Consider the following 18,345-nt stretch of genomic DNA (forward strand, 5'->3'; position numbering starts at 1 on the left):
GGCAATGACGGTGTCAGGCGGTCCCACCTTGTTTTCTGCACTGCTTATGATTTAATTTAACAACTGCTTGCTCCAAAATGTGAGAGCATTTCAACCAAGATTTGAGGATAATGTCAGTAAATAATGCTATGATTTTTTCGTAACTGCTCAGTGTGTGTGTCTGTATACAAGTCAATTTCCCCCTCTCAGTTTTTCAATTGTAAACAGGGGGTATAGCCCCCAAATTGGAGTTTTTTAAATAATTTTTTATTATGTTAGTCACCATACAGTACATCCTTAGTTTTTGATGTAGTGTTCCATGATTCATTGAAAATTGGAGCTTCTTAAAAAAGCTCCCCAGGATACTCCCCAGAGCTAAGAACCACTAGAATAGATGATCCCTCAGCTCTTATGCAGCTTAAAACTTACGACTCTTTCCAACAGGATCAGGCCAGGGGATGATATATACCCAGGCCTTATCTTTAAAGGCATAAAGTGGAGGCACCTGGGTGGCTCAGTTGGTTAAGCATCTGCCTTCGGCTTAGTTCATGATCCCAGGGTCCTGGGATGGAGCCCTACATCGGGCTCCTTGCTCAGTGGGGAGCCTGCTTCTCCCCCGACCCTCCCCCCTCTTGTGCTCTCCCGCTCTCATTCTCTCTCTCCAGGCATGGCCACTACCATGAGTGATAAATAAGCGTCTTTTCTTTGAAAAAGCACCACTATTTTTTATTTAAGATTTATAGATAACTTCAACTGATAATTTTATCATTTCAGTTATCCTGACTAGCATTTCTTTCAAAAAAGGACAATTACTAAATTGTTAATAAAAAATATATATATATACTTATTAAGTCTCACATTCAGGAAAACCAGGCCAACAAGAAAGACAAACATCCAGATAGAAAACTGTCTCACTAACCACTCTTCCAAGTACGTTCTCAAAGCAAGCATTGGAAAAGATCAATAGTTCTGTAAATGAGTCTTTCTAACATACGTGTCTACATTAAAATTCAACAAGTCTTAAAAGCTCCATTTGCATCATAAAATGCTAATAAAAAATGTTGATCATTCTGGCAGTAAACATCTACATAAATATAAATGAAATTTACTTTAAACCCCCTGAGAAATGAGTACCATTGACCAAAGCAAACCAAAGGGCCATTCCTGCCTTTCTGACCAGGGTGAGTGATCCAAATGGCTTCACATGACCAACAGGACCTCATTTTACTGTCTACGAACATGGTTCTCTGAATAACTATAAAAGCATTGAAACAATAACCAGAGAGTCCTGGGATTTGGGCAGCTGTTCTGAGATCTGTTCTGAGATCGGAGAGCTCTCTCAGGCAGGAAGAGAGACTTTTTTCTTTTTTTTAAAAAAACATGTACAGGCAATTTAGACTATTATCTTAGGATGCTTCCTTATGGCTCAGAAAGCATTTCTGTATTTTAATAATAATAATTAGTATGTATAAAACTCTCTACAGATGCTAATTTATGGAGCACTTTAGACACTGCTTCACAACATAACAAGGCAATCCCTGCCCCGAGGCACTTACCTTCTAAAATCAGAAAGTAAGATAATTTGGATAGAAAATTAGATGTGATTTTGGAAGGGGCAGCAATTAAGGGTTCAAAAAGAGGTAGGATTAAAGAAAGGAGCAGACAGAGAAGTAAGGAGGGGTAGTCCTGGAGATAAAATCCTGGGAGCCCTAACAAGGATCTTGAAGTGAGATTAGATCAACCTACATGAGTTGGCAACAGTTTTGGTTGGTCATTCTGCAAATGAAGAATGGGGACTGGTGGGAAGAAGTAAAGCCACCAGGGCACTAAGAGGACCAGAGGTTATTCTGAAATATAAAGAAGGGACAGCACTTACTTCAACAGAAACAGCACCAGAAGAAAGCACAAATTCCTCTTCCTTTGTCACAACCTAGAAAGACTACAACTGTAGACCCATCCAAGGAACTCGGGCAGGGCTCTAGAACACCTTACAGTGGGCTGGGATGAAATAGGAACAGGGCTTGGAAACTGGAGCATCCTGTTTGCAAGAGGAATATGTTACTGTGGTTAAGAACCTAGGTTCTAGCACCTCATTGCCTATGTTTAAATTCTAGCTCAGCGACCTGACAGACACAGGACTGTGGGCCAGCTATTCCACCTCTCTATGCCTCAGCCTGCTCCTCTGAAAAACTGGGATTAGAAGAATCCCTACTTCAGAGGGTACTGTGAGGCTCCAGTCCTTAGCGCAGTGTCCAGTTTCACAAGATACTGATGTGCCTTGAAGTTTGCTCAAATACTGATTCTCTCAGCCCACTGGCTGGCCAACGAGGCTCCTGAGGTGCTCGCTCTCAAGGCTACCACATACAGCTGAGCTACTACACTGAACAATTCTGGAGGGAGCCGTGACTTACATCATAGTCATTACAGAACTCATTTTATTACAATAATTCCCCAACAGATGGCAGTAAAGTAACTTGAGAAAGAGGTACTTTTTCTCCTAATTCACACAAAAAAAGTTGTATGGACTAGAAGTACAGGGCAGCCAGAATCTCTGTGGTACAAACACTGTAATTTTCTAAGTATGCCGTAACAGGAAAAAGTTGAGAGACACTAGTTAACTTTGATTTTACTGTTGATGATACTGCTGTTACATCTTACAGGTACTATATGTAAGGACAATTGCGATTCTTTGTCACATGCCCTCAAGAAGCTCAAAGTCTAACAACACAGGTTAAGGTAAAATAATAAAAGTCTATGATCCAATCTAGGGGGGAAAAATCAAACTATGACAGAGCTCTGGTCTCCTGTGCAAATGCTTTCCATACCTGCCACTAAGAAGTGGAAAGGTCTCTGGAAGCAGGAAGCAGATCAGGGGATGACATTCCTCTGTAGTCATTTCTACTCTCTGCCAAGCACGAGCCCACTTTTGCAGCTTATCCCATCTGCTCTGGCTCCCTCAGTCCTTCAGACAAAACAAGCTTTTATTTAATTTTTTCAAAACAAGCTTTTAAAAGCAGGTTTTACTGGTCCTAACTAAATGATAAACCTGTATGTCTGATAAACAGAAAGATGACTGGAATGAAATCTTAAAATACTTTTACAGAAATTTAACCAAGCTGTGGAATCAACATGGTCAGAGTATTCTCTGATAGGTGATTTCAGTTTTGGTTACTTTCTTCAGAAAGAATCAACATCACTCCTGTTTAACCCAAACCTTGTGCAGGAAACCTGGAATTCTAAGAGGTGTTATCTGAGTCCCACTCTCCAGAGGATTTTAGTGCAGAAGCTAAGGATAAAGCCATCTCTAACTTGCACATTATGATTTTTGTCTAATGCTGTTGTTAAATCCAAAAAGATTTATAACGTGAGCCACATATTTAATTTTTAAAATTTTTAAAAAGATTTTATCTATTTGAGGGAGAGAGCACGCCAGAGAAAGAGCACGATGGGAGCAGAGTGGCAGAGGCAGAAGCAGACTCCCCACTAAGCAGAGAGCCCAACATGGGGCTCGATCCCAGGACCCTGGGATCATGACCAGAGCCAAAGGCAGAAGCTTAACTGACTGAGCCACCCAGAAGCTTAACTAAGTTTAATGAAGCTTAATAGCCACATTAAATTAAAAAAAAAAAGTAAAACTAATTTTAATAATGCAATCTCAATTCAGACTAATTACATCTCAAGTGCCCAAAAGCCACATGTAGCTTAGTGGTTACCATACTAGGCAGTACAGATCCAAGATAATTTTAGAATAAGCTGAAGAACAGCTTTCTTGTAAACTCTACAAGAATACTATGGCACATGGTCTGACAGATCTAAAGATAAAATGATATTAGTCTCACGTGTCCGTCTGCTTTGCTCGTATTGGCTCAGAACAAGATCATTTATAGGTTGTTTTAAACTCTGAGAGAGAACCGAAAAGGAAAGTCAGCATTGTAACAAAGCTAAAGACCAGCACGAGAAGCAGTAGGATTAAACAAGAGGGCAGGCAACAGAGTCACAAGTAGATGACAAAAGTCCATCAAATTTTAGGTAGTGTGGACCATTACAGGAAAGCCAAAGGCAGATGAAAACCACTGGCTTAATACAGTAAATTCATACTCTGAAAAGAAACTATCAAATGTTACCCTCTTATAAGTTATAATTTTTCTTAAAACTCCAGAAGGCCCTGAAAAATCTATCCTTAAAAACACACTTTTCCAAAAATAGTATCTAAATATTTTGAATTTAAAAAAAAATTTTTTTTAAATAGAAATTTAAAAATACTTGGAATGAAACATCAAAAACGGCAAAGCTTATCAGAATTGTAGGATGCAGCTAAAGTAATAAAAAAAATTATACCTTTAAAATTTTTATATTAGGAAACAGGTGTATAGAAAATTAGTGAGCTAAGATCTCAATTCAAGAAAGCTGACAATGAGGGGCGCCTGGGTGGCTCTGTCAGTTAAGCATCTGACTACGGCTCAGGTCGTGATCCCAGGGGGATTGAGCCCCACGTCCAGCCCTGCATTGTGCTCCCTGCTCAGTGGGGAGTCTGCTTGTCCCTCTCCCTCTGCCCCTCCTCTCCCCTTGCTCATGCTCACTCGCTCTCTCTCTCACTTAAATAAAATCTTTTAAAAAAAGTTGAAAATAAAACCACTACATTTATTCGATCACTAGTGTAACTAAATAAATAAGATCAGAGAGAGATGGGTTCAGATCTTGACTATTCCACATACCCTCTGTGTTCTCAGGCAAGTTATTTAACCTCTCAAAATCTCAATCTCATGTGTAAATTGGAGATAAACAACTCTAGCTAATAGGACTGTTGTGATCATTAAATAACTCAATGCATGTGAAGTATTCAAAACAGGTTAGATGTTATTATTTATGGTATTATTATTATTACTAAATGATCACTAAATCTTTAAAGTGGAAGCACAAGCCAGCCAACTATTATCTATATTCCACTTTAAAGTGGCAACCACCACCTCAAGGAAGTGGTTACTAATTTGATATAATTCTTTAGGATAATCTATTGGGAAAATTTTTTTATTGATAATTAGTTTCTTTATTGCATATAGTACTAGCCACAAAGTTGGAAATTCTGCCCAACTTTCTAGACAGTGCTGGCTGGCTTAGAAAGTTGGGGTAAATTTCTTTTACAAGATTCTAACACAATCTTATAGAGAGATACATACCCCAGACTCAGGTACCAAGACATATCATATTAGTTATATAAAATATATATATATGGGGCGCCTGGGTGACTCTTGGTTTCGGCTCAGATCATGATCTCTGGGTCTTGAGATCAAGGCCCATGTTGGCTCCATGCTTAACATTCTCTCTCTCCCTCTGCCCTTCCCCCCGACTTGTATGCTCTCTCTAAAAACAAAACAAAGTCCATATATATCCATATATATCCATATGAAGTTGAAATTACATGAGTTTATAATGTAAACTCATACATTCACTTTTTTCTGGAATTGGACAGTATTCTGCCTGCAGCAACTTCAGATCTGCTTTACTTTAAATGAAGTAGAAAGATTTAAACATTCACTTTTTTGTTTATATGAAATATGAATATGAGTGGAGTAGTTAAATCTGAAGCTTTCAGAGCAGAAAAGCCAAGCCAGTATTGCTTTATCTCTTTAAAATTCAGGTTTAAAATTTCTTTTCTACCAACAGTCTCCCTTTCTAGATAGAGTTGGGGAAGGAACATAAAAAACTACATTTCTTCAAAGACAAAAATTTTAAAAGACATCCTATAAGTAATTCTAGAGCTGAGAGATCCACTGTTATGTTCTCAACAATAACCCTCTGACAGCTTCAGATAGGACAACATTACAAAATGGCAAATGCTTTCTCAACCTTCTTGTTTAGAAGACTACAGAGGCATTACCTTAAACAGCAACTGTTACAGCTAAAACACAACACACATACACAGGACAAATGCCAGGTTAGGAGTTAAATGGAGTTTATCACAGCAAATAATGAACGTCTCTGAGAAGTAGATTAACCAAACTATATTTTCTAATTACTGCAAGTCTTCTGTGCATTAGTATTGCTATATTTCATCCTGTTGCTCATTTAAAAGGCCAAACTATTTCCTCTGTTTGCTAAATTGTGTTAAGTCTCTTCTCTTTTTGAAAGAGGCCCCAAAACACAAAGCACAACTATGTGTGGCTCTTTTCTCCAACAGCTCTATACCTGTGTTATGAAGTTCTCAGGCAGGATTATGGCTAAACCGAGTTTTACATGAATGGAGGACTTTACCCACACTCTTGATTTAAAGCTGAACATATGTCCCAAGCATTAGACAATCCTCCTATACTAGGACTAGCTCTGGTTTTTGTCAGGAGTCAAGATGGCACACTTATCATCACAGTTACATGAACGTCTATGATATTCTGGTAACCATGCTGTACTTTACATACATTGTCTCACTTGACTATGACAATAACTCTATAGGATAGGAATTACTACCATTTTATAGAGAAAGCACAGGGTCAGGCAGGCTGTGTGTTGTCCAAGGTTATGTATAGTATACCCACAAGGTTGGCTGCTGCTGCCTTTTTTTTTTTTTAAAGATTTTATTTATTTATTTGACAGAAAGAGACACAGCCAGCGAGAAGAGGGAACACAAGCAGGGGGAGTGGGAGAGGAAGAAGCAGACTCCCAGTATAGGAGCCTGATGTGGGGCTCGATCCCAGGACCCCAGGATCACACCCTGAGCCGAAGGCAGACGCTTAGAGACTGAGCCACCCAGGCACCCCTACAAGGCTGGCTTCTTAACTCAATTCCTTTGATTTTAAATTCAGTACTTTTTCTACTATACCACAAATAACTTAATATTATGACAGTACTGGTAATATGCTTTAACGGAAACCACTAGTCTATAAAACTGCAGCAGATATATTTATCTTGGAGAAAAATCACTAACACAAGATGAGATGAGATGAACAGCTAACTTAAGTTTATATATGAAAAAGTACCATCAATTTTAGGGGTGCCTGGGTGGCTCAGTCCGTTAAGCATCTGCCTCTGGTTTGGGTCATAATCCCAGGGTCCTGGGACTGAGTCCCACATCAGGCTCCCTGCTCCACAGGGAGTCTGCTTCTCCCTCTGCCCCTCCCTCCACTCATTCTCTCAATCTCTCTTGCTCTCTCAAATAAATAAAATATTTAAAATATAATTTTTAATATTTAGCTATTTTGCAATTAAATGTGCAGCATTTACCTAATCCACTTCTATGCTAATTCACAGATTTTCCATTGTGGGAAAATATTCCTCAAGCATACCTGGAATAATAGAAAGCCAAGTTTATTATTATATACTTTGCTAAAACTATTCAGATGATTAATTTACATTGAAATATTTGGGAATATGCCATCAAAGCACTTAGATATAGAATCAGTCTATTACAAAGCTTCACATTTTAGCAGGTCAAATAAAAAGTTTGATTATCAAATTTTTTGTCAGCAAGGTTTTTTAATTGATCAAAGTCAGTTAGAACTTGCTAAATTATATATACCTACATAGAATTTTGTGGTAAGACACCTCTGAGATTATCTATGTAATCGCTTTATTTTATCAATGAAAAAATTAAGGTCCCACAAAATAGAGATAGCACTAGGACCTGACTTCCAAGCAGTATTTTTTCCCTTGCCAAGCTACCTCTTTCTTAAAATTACTAAGGAGAGTTAGGCCACTGCTTCTGCACAGCATTTCTTGATCTTTACTCTCAAATTCTTACGATAACTTCTATGCCAAGGACCTTATGAGAGCTACAAAGTAACCAGAGGAAAGCAGTTTGGTGGGTCCTCAAAAAGCTAAACACAGAATTACCATATGACCGAGCAATTCCACTCTTAAATATAAACCCAAAAGAACTCAAACATACTTGTATGTGAATGTTCATAGCAGCATTATTCACAATAGCCAAAAGGTGAAAACAAAACAACCCAAGTATCCACCTGCAGATAAATGGATATCCAAACAAAATGTTCATGGAATATTAATGGAATATTATTCAGCCACAAAAAGGAATGAAGTTCTAATGCATGCTACAACATAAATGAAATCTGAAAACATGATAACTATAATAAGACACAAAAGGACAAATACTGTTATTATTCCACTTTTATGAAATATCTAGCAGAGACAAAAATCACAGAGACCTACAGTAGATGAGAGATTAGTAGGGGCTGGGGTGGGAGGGAATGGAGAGTTACTGCCTAATGGGTATAGGGTTTCGGTGTGGGGTAATGAAAACTTTTGGACATAGATGGTGATGGCTGTGTAACACTGTGAATGTAATTATTGCCACTGTATTGTACACTCAAAAATAGTTAAAATGGCAAATTTTATTAGATCTTACCACAATAAAAAAGTCATTAGAAAGTTATCACCTTGACAGAAGCCTTCACACAATTCTCCATCTTCAAAAAACTTAAGTTCTAGAATCTTGTGGTTTTGACAATTATCAAATTAAACAGTTCACATAACATTAAAAAAAATAACAACAATAACAGGGGAAACCAAGTACAGGATTTATGGGAATTCTTTGGAGTATTTTTGCAAATTTTCTGTAAAGCCAAAACTGTTCTCAAAAGTAGAGTTTACTTAAAAAAAAAAAAAAAAGGGCAACCAGAGTTGTGAAGTTCAGCCCAAGTTACACAAAGACTCCTTTTAGTACTTTCTAAAGTTATAAGAATTTTAGTGGTGCTAATAATGTGGAAAAGGAAAGTGCCTATAAGAAAATAATAAATTTACCATTCATCCAACCTAACTAGAGACCCTCTAAGTAATTTCACTTCAAGGAAATGGAATACATTCTTTTGTCCCAAACACCATAGCATTTCCCAAATTCCTTCTCAGACTTTGTTTGGTTAATATTAATATATGACATTATATATTAATTATATATGTGTATACATAAAATAATTAGACTAAATTGTTCAAATATTCTTTTGTACAAGATTTTAAGTATTCCTATCTTTGGCCTTGAAGTGAACAAAAGGACTGAAGTACATATGCTAAATGATCAATTATCCTCTAAGTAAACATTTCTTTCTATTATAGTGTCTTACGTTCTCTGACATTCATGTGCGTGTTTATCACGTCTGAAGCTATACATGAGAAATAAATTAGCATTTACGTGAAAGAAACAAAAATACAATTAGAATAAGAACAGAAATTTAGAATAGTTTTATTCCTTTCCAGTTACCACACAAAGATAGCTAAGACAAAGATCTGTTGTCTACTCTTATTGATTTTCATGCCAGCTGTTAAATTAGATTGACTGCCTATACGACAACTGATCATAACAGTGGCATGCTTTTGAACAGTTATATACAGAAAAAGAGTTCAAAACCCTCCAAAACTTAAAAATTTCAACCTATATAAAATGACAGTGAATAAAAAAACTTCACTGATATTGGTCCTCTGGAATAAATGTTTAAAGAAATCAGTCTAATAAAAATTAGCTAAGAAATCAAAGCTATAATTTGAACTCAAAGATATAATCAGAACTAATTCTCAGCAAAAAAGTTTTTAACTATTGCACAACTGAACAATTTATACAGCCTAACCCCAGTTTATAAATTCTACAACTTCTCCTTTGTCATTTTAAGCTTCATCGTCAGGACTCTGATCATCCAGGCCGCGAAGCTACCTTTAAGAAGCATGCTTAGGGTGTTTTCTGGACTGCGGGTCCATACAGCAGTTCTCCCTGCCCTCTTGGGAATAGAACATCAATTGCTTTCAGCTAAATGCACTCACATATGAATATTTTAGTACAATTTAATGCTTCTATACCAATCCCAAAGGAATAGAGCATCAATTTGTGAACACAGTTTTCCTGGAGTTAAAAGCCAAGCTGGATAATGCAGTACGAAACCGCTTGTCAATCTTTAGCTTTTTAGCAAGTCAGAAAAGCAGTCCATAAAGTCAGTCCCAGCTGTATACAAATAACTCTATCAAGTTTGTTCCTACACAGACTTTTCAACGTTAGTGAATTTTCAAAAGAGAACCCCCAAAACAAAGTTTCTTGTATTGGTAAATTCCCCCAAACTACTTGTTCACCTAGTAACTATTCATCTACTCTCAGAGTTGATCTGTTAATAAAATACCAAAATATAGACAAAGTAATCGACTTCCACTAAGAAGCTGCACAAGTGTAAAAACACATCTCCCCGGCAGTAGGCAACAGATTCTTTAATGATTGCAGTATGCCTATGTTTGGATGCATAGGAAGGCTAAGTCACAAACAGAGCTTCTAAAAGGCAATCCAGAGAAAAATGTAAAACGGGAACTACCATTAAATATGCCAAGGCTTACAAAGTCATTAGAATTGAATTCTAGTCATAGCATAAACATGTCAATCCACTAAGCTCAACAAATATTAATTAATGTCCTAACAAAATCCAATAAGACTGTCAAATATGAGTTATAGAAGTAAGATTTCAATACCTGTTCATAACTTCAAAACAAAAAAATCTCTTAGCAAACAAGGATTTGTATAACTGTAAAAATAGCTAACACAGAGTACTTATACTATATGCCAGGTACGGTTTTAAGTGTTTTACATATACTCTACCATGAGGTAGAGACTATTACCACCATGATTTAGTTGAAAAACTGTGGTACATAGAAGTTAAGTGAAAGTTAAGTTACACAAGCAAGCAACTGTTATATGACACTATTACAGAAAACATCTTTAATCTCATAAAAGATAACTACTAAAATGAGATAGCAAACATCATACCTAGTGGTGAAACCTATTAGAAATTACTGGAAAATAAGGGACAGGATGTTTATCATCACCACTTCCATTAACAAATCCAGGGAGCCACAGGTGACATAGTAAGAAAAAAAAATTAAACAAAAGGATGAAACAAAATTTCATTATACCCAGAAGACATGACTATGTATGTACAACACCCAAGAATCTACAGATAAATTAATAAAAGCAATAGATGAACATAAATTGCATTCCTATTTATCTACATTTATAAAGAAATTATAAAACTACCTAAATAAATGGAAGAAATAAAATCATGTTGTATAGAAGACTAAATATTGCAAAGACATCAACTCTCCCCAAATTAATCTATGCATCCATAGTTCCTCACTTGAAGAATTTTTGCTTCTGAGTATTTGCTACAACTTGTACTTTTCAAATCCAGAAGTCACTAATCAAATAAATTTTAAAAAACTATAATGAATTTGCATGAGTGCACATTTAAAGTGCTTATGAATCTCAGAGACTGCTATGTCCACTCAGCAGTTGTGTCTCAGCTATTTAACTGACAGGATCAACTCTCATGCTCACACTGTATAACTACAAAGTAATGAGAACACAAGGAGGTATCTATTTTGAGATTTTTTTCATCTTGTTGCTTAACTGAAGTCTTTGGACAATGATTCAGAGCACCTATTTCTGTAGTCTCAGGAGCCATGAAGAGAAAACTGCCCATCACCTCTCAGCTTCTGAATGTGAGCTCCTTTACCAACTCCCTCCCGCACACCCGGACTCACCACTCAATGCTCCCAGCCCGCATACCAAATCTCACCCAGGCAAGTCCTCAATCAGTAAATTATCATTTTTAAATGGCTTTGGTTATTAGCTAAGAATTATTTGCTTTCATCACGCATCTTTAGCATATTTTCTCATTATTTATTCACATTACAATCATACATGTTTGGAGCAGTACAGAAGGTATATCTGATACTGTCCAGTATCACTGCATTCTGTCCAGAAACATACTAATCAGTTTAGTAAGTGTGAAACAACTAATTCGTTTTAAATATTTTATATTATGTTAAAATCTTTGCGGATTTTTATTATTTAAGGTTTTGGGGTGGATTGGGAACTAATTATTAATTTTCTCTTTAAAAAAATAAAATATAGGTTTGGGTTCTCTGAATTTTCATCAACTACACAATTTCAAAAATCATACTAAATTTGGATAAGACAAACCTACATTGCCAATCAAAACTTCAACTGTGGAGTTTGATAAACTAACTCTAAAACTGCAAGAGAAAGGCAGAGAGCCAAGAATAGCTAGGATAATTCTGGTGAACAGAGGAAAGGGGAATTGCCCAACTAGATAATTTTATTATTAGAGCTTTAGTGTAGTACTGGTACAAGGACAAACAACTGACTGATAGGACAAAACAGAGAGCCCAGAAACAGACTTGTGCATGTACATAACCATGTACGAGACCAGTGGAGGAGAAAGAGAATGTGTATTCAAAGATCAGTTATATGAGGATAAAACTGAATACCTACTTCACACCAAACATAAAAACCAAATCAAGAAGATTAAAAACCAAAATGTGAAAAGCAAACTTTACAAGTTTAAGGAAAAAAAGGGCGCCGGGGTGGTTCAGTCGGTTAAGGGTCTGCCTTCGGCTCAGGTCATGATCCCAGGGTCCTGGGATCGAGTTCCACACTGTGCTCCCTGCTCAGCGGGGAGTCTGCTTCTCCCTCTGCCCGCCAACCACCCCGCTCATGCTTACTCTCTCTCTCTCAAAAATAAATAAGTAAAATCTTGAAAAATAAAAGTTTTAGAAAAAAATACAGGTGAATATCGTTATGACCCTGTCTTAGGAAAGATTCCTTAAACAACACACAGTCAGTAGATATTAAAAAGGAAAAAAAGTTCAACCACATTACAATTAAAAGCTCTGTTTATCAAGACATAGTTTTTTTTTAAAAAAAGGGAAAAGACAGCTACTAAAAGATTAGTACCAAAAACATATAAAAAACTTCCAAGAACTGATAAGAAAAAAAAAATTCAATAGAAAAATGGGCAAAAAGGTATGAACAGGAAATTCAGAGGGAAAAAAATCATTAACAGACATTTAGGATGCCTGGGTGGCTCAGTCGATTATGCGTCTGCCTTCGGCTCAGGTCACGATTCCAGGGTCCTGGGATTGAGTTCCACATCGGGCTCCCTGCTCAGCGGGGAGTCTGTTCCTCCCTCTGCCTGCCATTCCCCCTGCTTGTGCACCCACACACTCTGACAAATAAATAAAATCTTAAACAAACAAACAAACAAAAAACCCCCATTTAGAATATAAAGATGCCTAATAATCAGGGAAAAGCAAATAAAAACAGTGAGATTTCATGCCCATCAGACTAGCAAAGTTTTTTTTTTTTTTAAAAACTGTAGCAAATATACATAACATAAAATATACCATTTTTATCACTGTTAGGTACAGTTCAGTGGCATTAAGTATATTCACCTTGTCGTGCAACCACACTGCTACCTTCAGAACTACCATCTACCTCCAAAACAGCAAAACTTAAAAAAACCAAAAATACCAAAGTTCGAAGAGGATGGGAGTAAAGGTAAGTTTTATAAACTGCTGGTAAGTATAAATAGCTACTTTGGTTGACCCTTCATCAACATCTGGTAAGCTGAACATTTCCTATAATTGAGCAGTTTCACTCTCAGGCATATTTCCCTAGGGAAACACTAACATACAAGGAGACATAAGAATCTTCAAGTAACATTATTTGTAACAGCAGGAATTATAGACTAAATAAGCACCCATTATTAGGAAAATGGGTGAAGTATGACATATTTTATATAATAGGATACCATATATCAACGAAACACAATTGAAAAACTGCTACCTGAATTAAAATGGATGGATCTTGCAAACATAAGCCTGACTAAAAAACATAAAGAACGCATACAGTATGCTGTTGCTATAAAGTTTCAAAAATGTATACAAAACAATGTTACCTATCAGTGCTCCCCAATTTTTTTATATCATGGCACACAGACAATGGTAGCATGTGTGTGGTACCCTGGGTTATGTGAACAAGTCTAGTCATAATATGTCTCCTGTTCCAAAGGCTGAGAGGATCAACATCTTGGCACACTTGTAAATCATTCATGGTACTCAAGTTGAAAAGTTCAGCTATATACTGTTTAGGGAACTACAGATACACAGTAAAAGTGAAATGTACTGAAATCATCATCAAATTTAGGTAATGGTTACTTTTGAGGGAAAGGAAGGATATGTATTACAGAAAGTACATAGGGGCTTTCAACTGTAAAATATTGTTTCTTAAATTTGGTAGTAAAAACAAAGGTGTATATTATACTCTTTATATACATATATATGCATGTGTGTGTGTGTATACATTTTTTAAATAAATAGAAAAGAATGGGAAGCAAAGCGGATTTAGCAAATGTGAGCTACTTTTTCAAGCTTAGCCTACCAAGAAAGATGAAAAGGGAGGTAGCAAAGGGGAGGTAGAAAAGGGAAAAGAGGCTGCTGGGTAGACAAAGAATTTTCCTTTTGAACATTATAAAAAAAGGAGTCAGTGGAGAGGGAGAGGTTCTGAACCCAGAACACAGGGGTAAATAATGGAATACTGTCCTGAAGGATGTAGGAAGTAATGGGATCCAAGGACACAGGTAGAGAGACGAGCATTAAATTAGAAAGGGCTCACCTCTTTCTTTGATGTATATAGCTTAAGGTGTATTGTTTTGCTTTTATAGAGAGGACAGTAAGTTGACTTGTGAAGTAGAAGGAAAGATCAGTGCCTGAGAATAAGGGAAATAGTACTATTGAAATAAGGAGTTTTAAAAATTGGTACAGTTTAAGATAAAGTTGATATATACTAACAGAGGACAAAATAAAAATTTAGTTCAGGAGATCTATTTGTGGAAAACTGAGGCTGTGCAATCCACCAGTTTTTCCTGGACAAGTGGTTTTTAAAATGTGCTCAGGGCTCTAGTCATTCTGCAGAGAGGCCATTGAAACTCTTTCAGAAAAATGAGAAGGGAAAGAGGTACATTAACAGCACTCTAGGTTACACCACTCCACTGCAACTCCACTTTTCCTATTATCCATCGGGCTTCCTCACGAGATTTCACTGGAAGAAGGGCTCTACAACTAAATCACTACTACTCCGAAATTTCATCCTGGAAAAGTCAGAGCAGCAAGCCCCAAATCAAATAATTTTGGCTCCTTATGGAAATGAACTTAAATATTAGGCAACTGGCTGACATTGAGGGACATTATAAAAAAAAAAAACAGCCTTATGAAACCACTGTCCTATTTATAGTAAAGACATTGTTGAGGATGTTAATCAATACTGTCCTCTTATAAAGCCTCAAGGGATAAATCTCTCTCTCTGATCTTGATAGTAGGCCAAATTATGCTTCCCATGTGCAATCAGTTTGTTTTTACCTTAGGAAAACTGTCAATCAGGACACTGATATCGTTTCCCAGTATGAACTGGATTCTAGAAAACCTAGTGCCAAATTTGCAGACTAGATCTGGCAAATGGATAGAATGATACAGAATTTATTTTCTTTAAAACCTCTCTCCTAGTTTTAACATATCTCCAACTTTTGTTTATCTTCCATCTGAGTTTTCTCAAGACCAAACTGTCACCCAGCACCTCCCCTGAAGAGACAAAGGCAGGTGGCTACTACAGGTGGGGGGTGGGGAATAGGAATAAAAACACTAAGAAGGGTACAGAAGGCCTAAGGTTGAGGCTAAATAAGAAGTGAGTTACTCCTTACTACAACCATGAGACTAAAGGTTAAAGAGCTGTGACAACGAAATGCAATACCTGACCCTAAACCAGATTCTGTACGGAGATGGGACAATATTATAATGAGCATTACAAAACTAAGTGATAAAACTGGAATTTCCCATTAGAATATGGAAAACGAATTAGAATTTAAATTGACAAAATCCAAATATGGAATATAAGTGTACTTTGGTTGTGTAAGAGAATATTTCTATACTTGGAAAATACACACTAAAGGGGCACCTGGGAGGCTCAGTTGGTTAAGTGTCTGACTCATGATTTTGGCTCAGGTCATGATCTCATGTGTTATGAGATTGTGCCCCCATTGGGCTCCATGCTCAGCAGGGAGTCTGCTTGAGATACTCCCTCTCCCTCTCCCCCTACTTGTGCTTGCTCTCTCTCTCAAATAAATAAATTAATAAAAGAAATACACACTGAAGTATTTAGGGGTCTTAATGTTACTGTCATATGTTCAGGGAAAAAAACCCTGTGTGTCTATGTGTATACACATACACACTGTACTATTTTTAATTTTCAACTTTGTGTAAGTTTGAAACTATTTTCAAATAAAAAGTTAGTTAAAAAATAGAGTAATATAGGGGCGCCTGGGTGGCACAGTGGATAAGCGTCTGCCTTCAGCTCAGGGCGTGATCCCGGCGTTACGGGATCGAGTCCCACATCAGGCTCTTCCGCTATGAGCCTGCTTCTTCCTCTCCTACTCCCCCTGCTTGTGTTCCCTCTCTCGCTGGCTGTCTCTCTCTGTCGAATAAATAAATAAAATCTTTAAAAAAAAATAGAGTAATATAGAAGAATTTGTTGCAACAGTAAGCTACAGATTAGTGGGTCCCCACCACTAGGTCTGAATTCTTGCAGGGATCATGAATCCATAAATGTACCAGGAATTGTTCTCTATATGTTCGATAATCTTCCATAAGCATGTGTAAACTGCTATGAATGATAAAATAAAAATGTATTTAAAAGTATAACTAAATTCCTGGCATCTTTTGGGTATTATATATTTTCCTATTTTCTCAAATAATTGGTAATAAAAGTGTTTTGTGAAGATAACAAAATTAGCCTTTGTGTCCCCTAACTTGAATAGGGACTTTCTGTTTCTGAAAACTTTCTGTTTTCATCAGAAAACCACAGTGATGCTTCCCATAACTATTACCGAATGACAACAAAATAGAACACAGGATCTTCAAAGAATATAAAGTTGAGAGGAATGTGAATAGAAAAAAATCAAGCTTTATAAGATTCAAGAGGCTTCAATGGTGAACAAAACCCCAAATTTAATATGACAGTGTTCAGCTTTCAACACAAAGAACACTTCATTATTATTAGACAAGGGAGACGTGGTTTGATAGACAATAAAATATGGGTGAAGGAGAAGACTGTGAGTTTGGATGTCCACAAGCGTAATACATGCCAACAGTAGGATATGCCTGCCAAAAACCTAATGCAATATTAAGTAGCATTAATTAAAATATTATTTAGGAAGATAATCTAATTCTGTACTCATCAGAACACATGTGAAGTAATGCATTTGATTCTGGGCCTTAGGACTCCTGCACACTGTCCTGAGGGAATTGCTTGTATCAGACTAAACCTTCCTGCAGAGAAAAATCATGAAACCTTGTTAAAATACAGACAGCAACTATTTAAATAGTCTGGAGATCAACCAAGACAGGCAGCATTTAAGAAAGCCGAATTCTGTAGGGGAGTTCCCTCACAAGATGCGTCTACCTTATACCACTACTTTCTCCCTTGGGGAATTTGCAGATTTCCCACAGGGGATAAAAGCCAATCAGAAAGCAATCACTTTGGATAGAAACCTGCAGCCTTATTAGTTGAGGAAACACACAATTTGTGGCTGCCACGTTAGCTGGAAAGGAAGGAAAAAGTTCCAGAGAGAAAAACCACAAACTCTACATATATATTCTGCTTAAAACTCTGGTCCCTGCATTAGAGATGTGCAAGTTGGCTTCTCAGCTGCATGGCTAGTACTAAAAGAGAAGACAGTCTGGAGTTTCAGTTTTGTTTTGTTTTAGGTGTATTTGTCCAGAATCAATACCAACTAATCATTGAAGAATTCCTTTATGTGAATGCTTGGCAACAAAAATGGTGCTGAAATAAAGAGTCAGGGTTAAATAACTTTTTTGAATCTCATTATCCTGGAAAAACTGTATTGACCTTTGCACGGATGATGCAAAGAAACAAGAGTGGGTAGAACTACTGTGTGCATTAGTCCAGACAGCGGCACCAAACGGAACTAGTTGTCACTGTATTCTTCAAGGCCATACATTCAGTCTAAAAAACCTGAAAAATAAAAAGCTGGTTTCACTTAAGATTATTCTTTTTCTTTTTTTTTTTTTTAAGATTTTATTTATTTATTTGACAGAGACAGCCAGCGAGAGAGGGAACACAAGCAGAGGGAGCGGGAGAGGGAGAAGAGGCTCCCAGCGGAGGAGCCTGATGTGGGGCTCGATCCCAGAACGCCGGGATCACGCCCGGAGCCGAAGGCAGACGCTTAACGACTGCGCTACCCAGGTGCCCCTCACTTAAGATTATTCTTGATGAAGCAGTATAAATTATTCGTTTTATTAAACCTTGACCTTTGAGCACACACTTTTTAGTATTCTGTATTATAAACTATGAAGTGGAATACTGTATTCCACTGTATATCAAAGCACAACAATTGTCATGAGGAAAATCACTTGGGTGATGGTTTGAATCACAAGCTGAACCAGCCACTTTTTTTATGGAACAACATTTTTACTTTAAAGAACAAGTGGCAGATATTTGATGTTTTAGCAGACATT

At 36.9% G+C, this 18,345-nt stretch overlaps 1 protein-coding gene across 2 annotated transcripts in view; it reads right to left on the reverse strand.

Annotated features, from left to right (window-relative positions):
• ETFA (electron transfer flavoprotein subunit alpha) overlaps window positions 1–18,345 on the reverse strand; it is a 76,551-nt gene that overhangs the window by 15,640 nt on the left and 42,566 nt on the right. The window contains exon 10 of one of the 2 annotated variants that reach the window (XM_045795113.2): window positions 6,529–17,842. The exons of the other annotated variant lie outside the window; for it this stretch is intronic. Coding sequence (XP_045651069.1) covers window positions 17,834–17,842 — 9 coding nt within the window. The 3' untranslated portion in view covers window positions 6,529–17,833. Of the gene's footprint in view, window positions 1–6,528; window positions 17,843–18,345 lie in introns of those variants that run through there. 2 annotated transcript variants of the gene reach the window in all.

Source organism: Ursus americanus, chromosome 28, assembly GCF_024610735.1.
Source record: "Ursus americanus isolate L20-20 chromosome 28, mUrsAme1.1.p, whole genome shotgun sequence".
NCBI lineage: Eukaryota > Metazoa > Chordata > Mammalia > Carnivora > Ursidae > Ursus > Ursus americanus.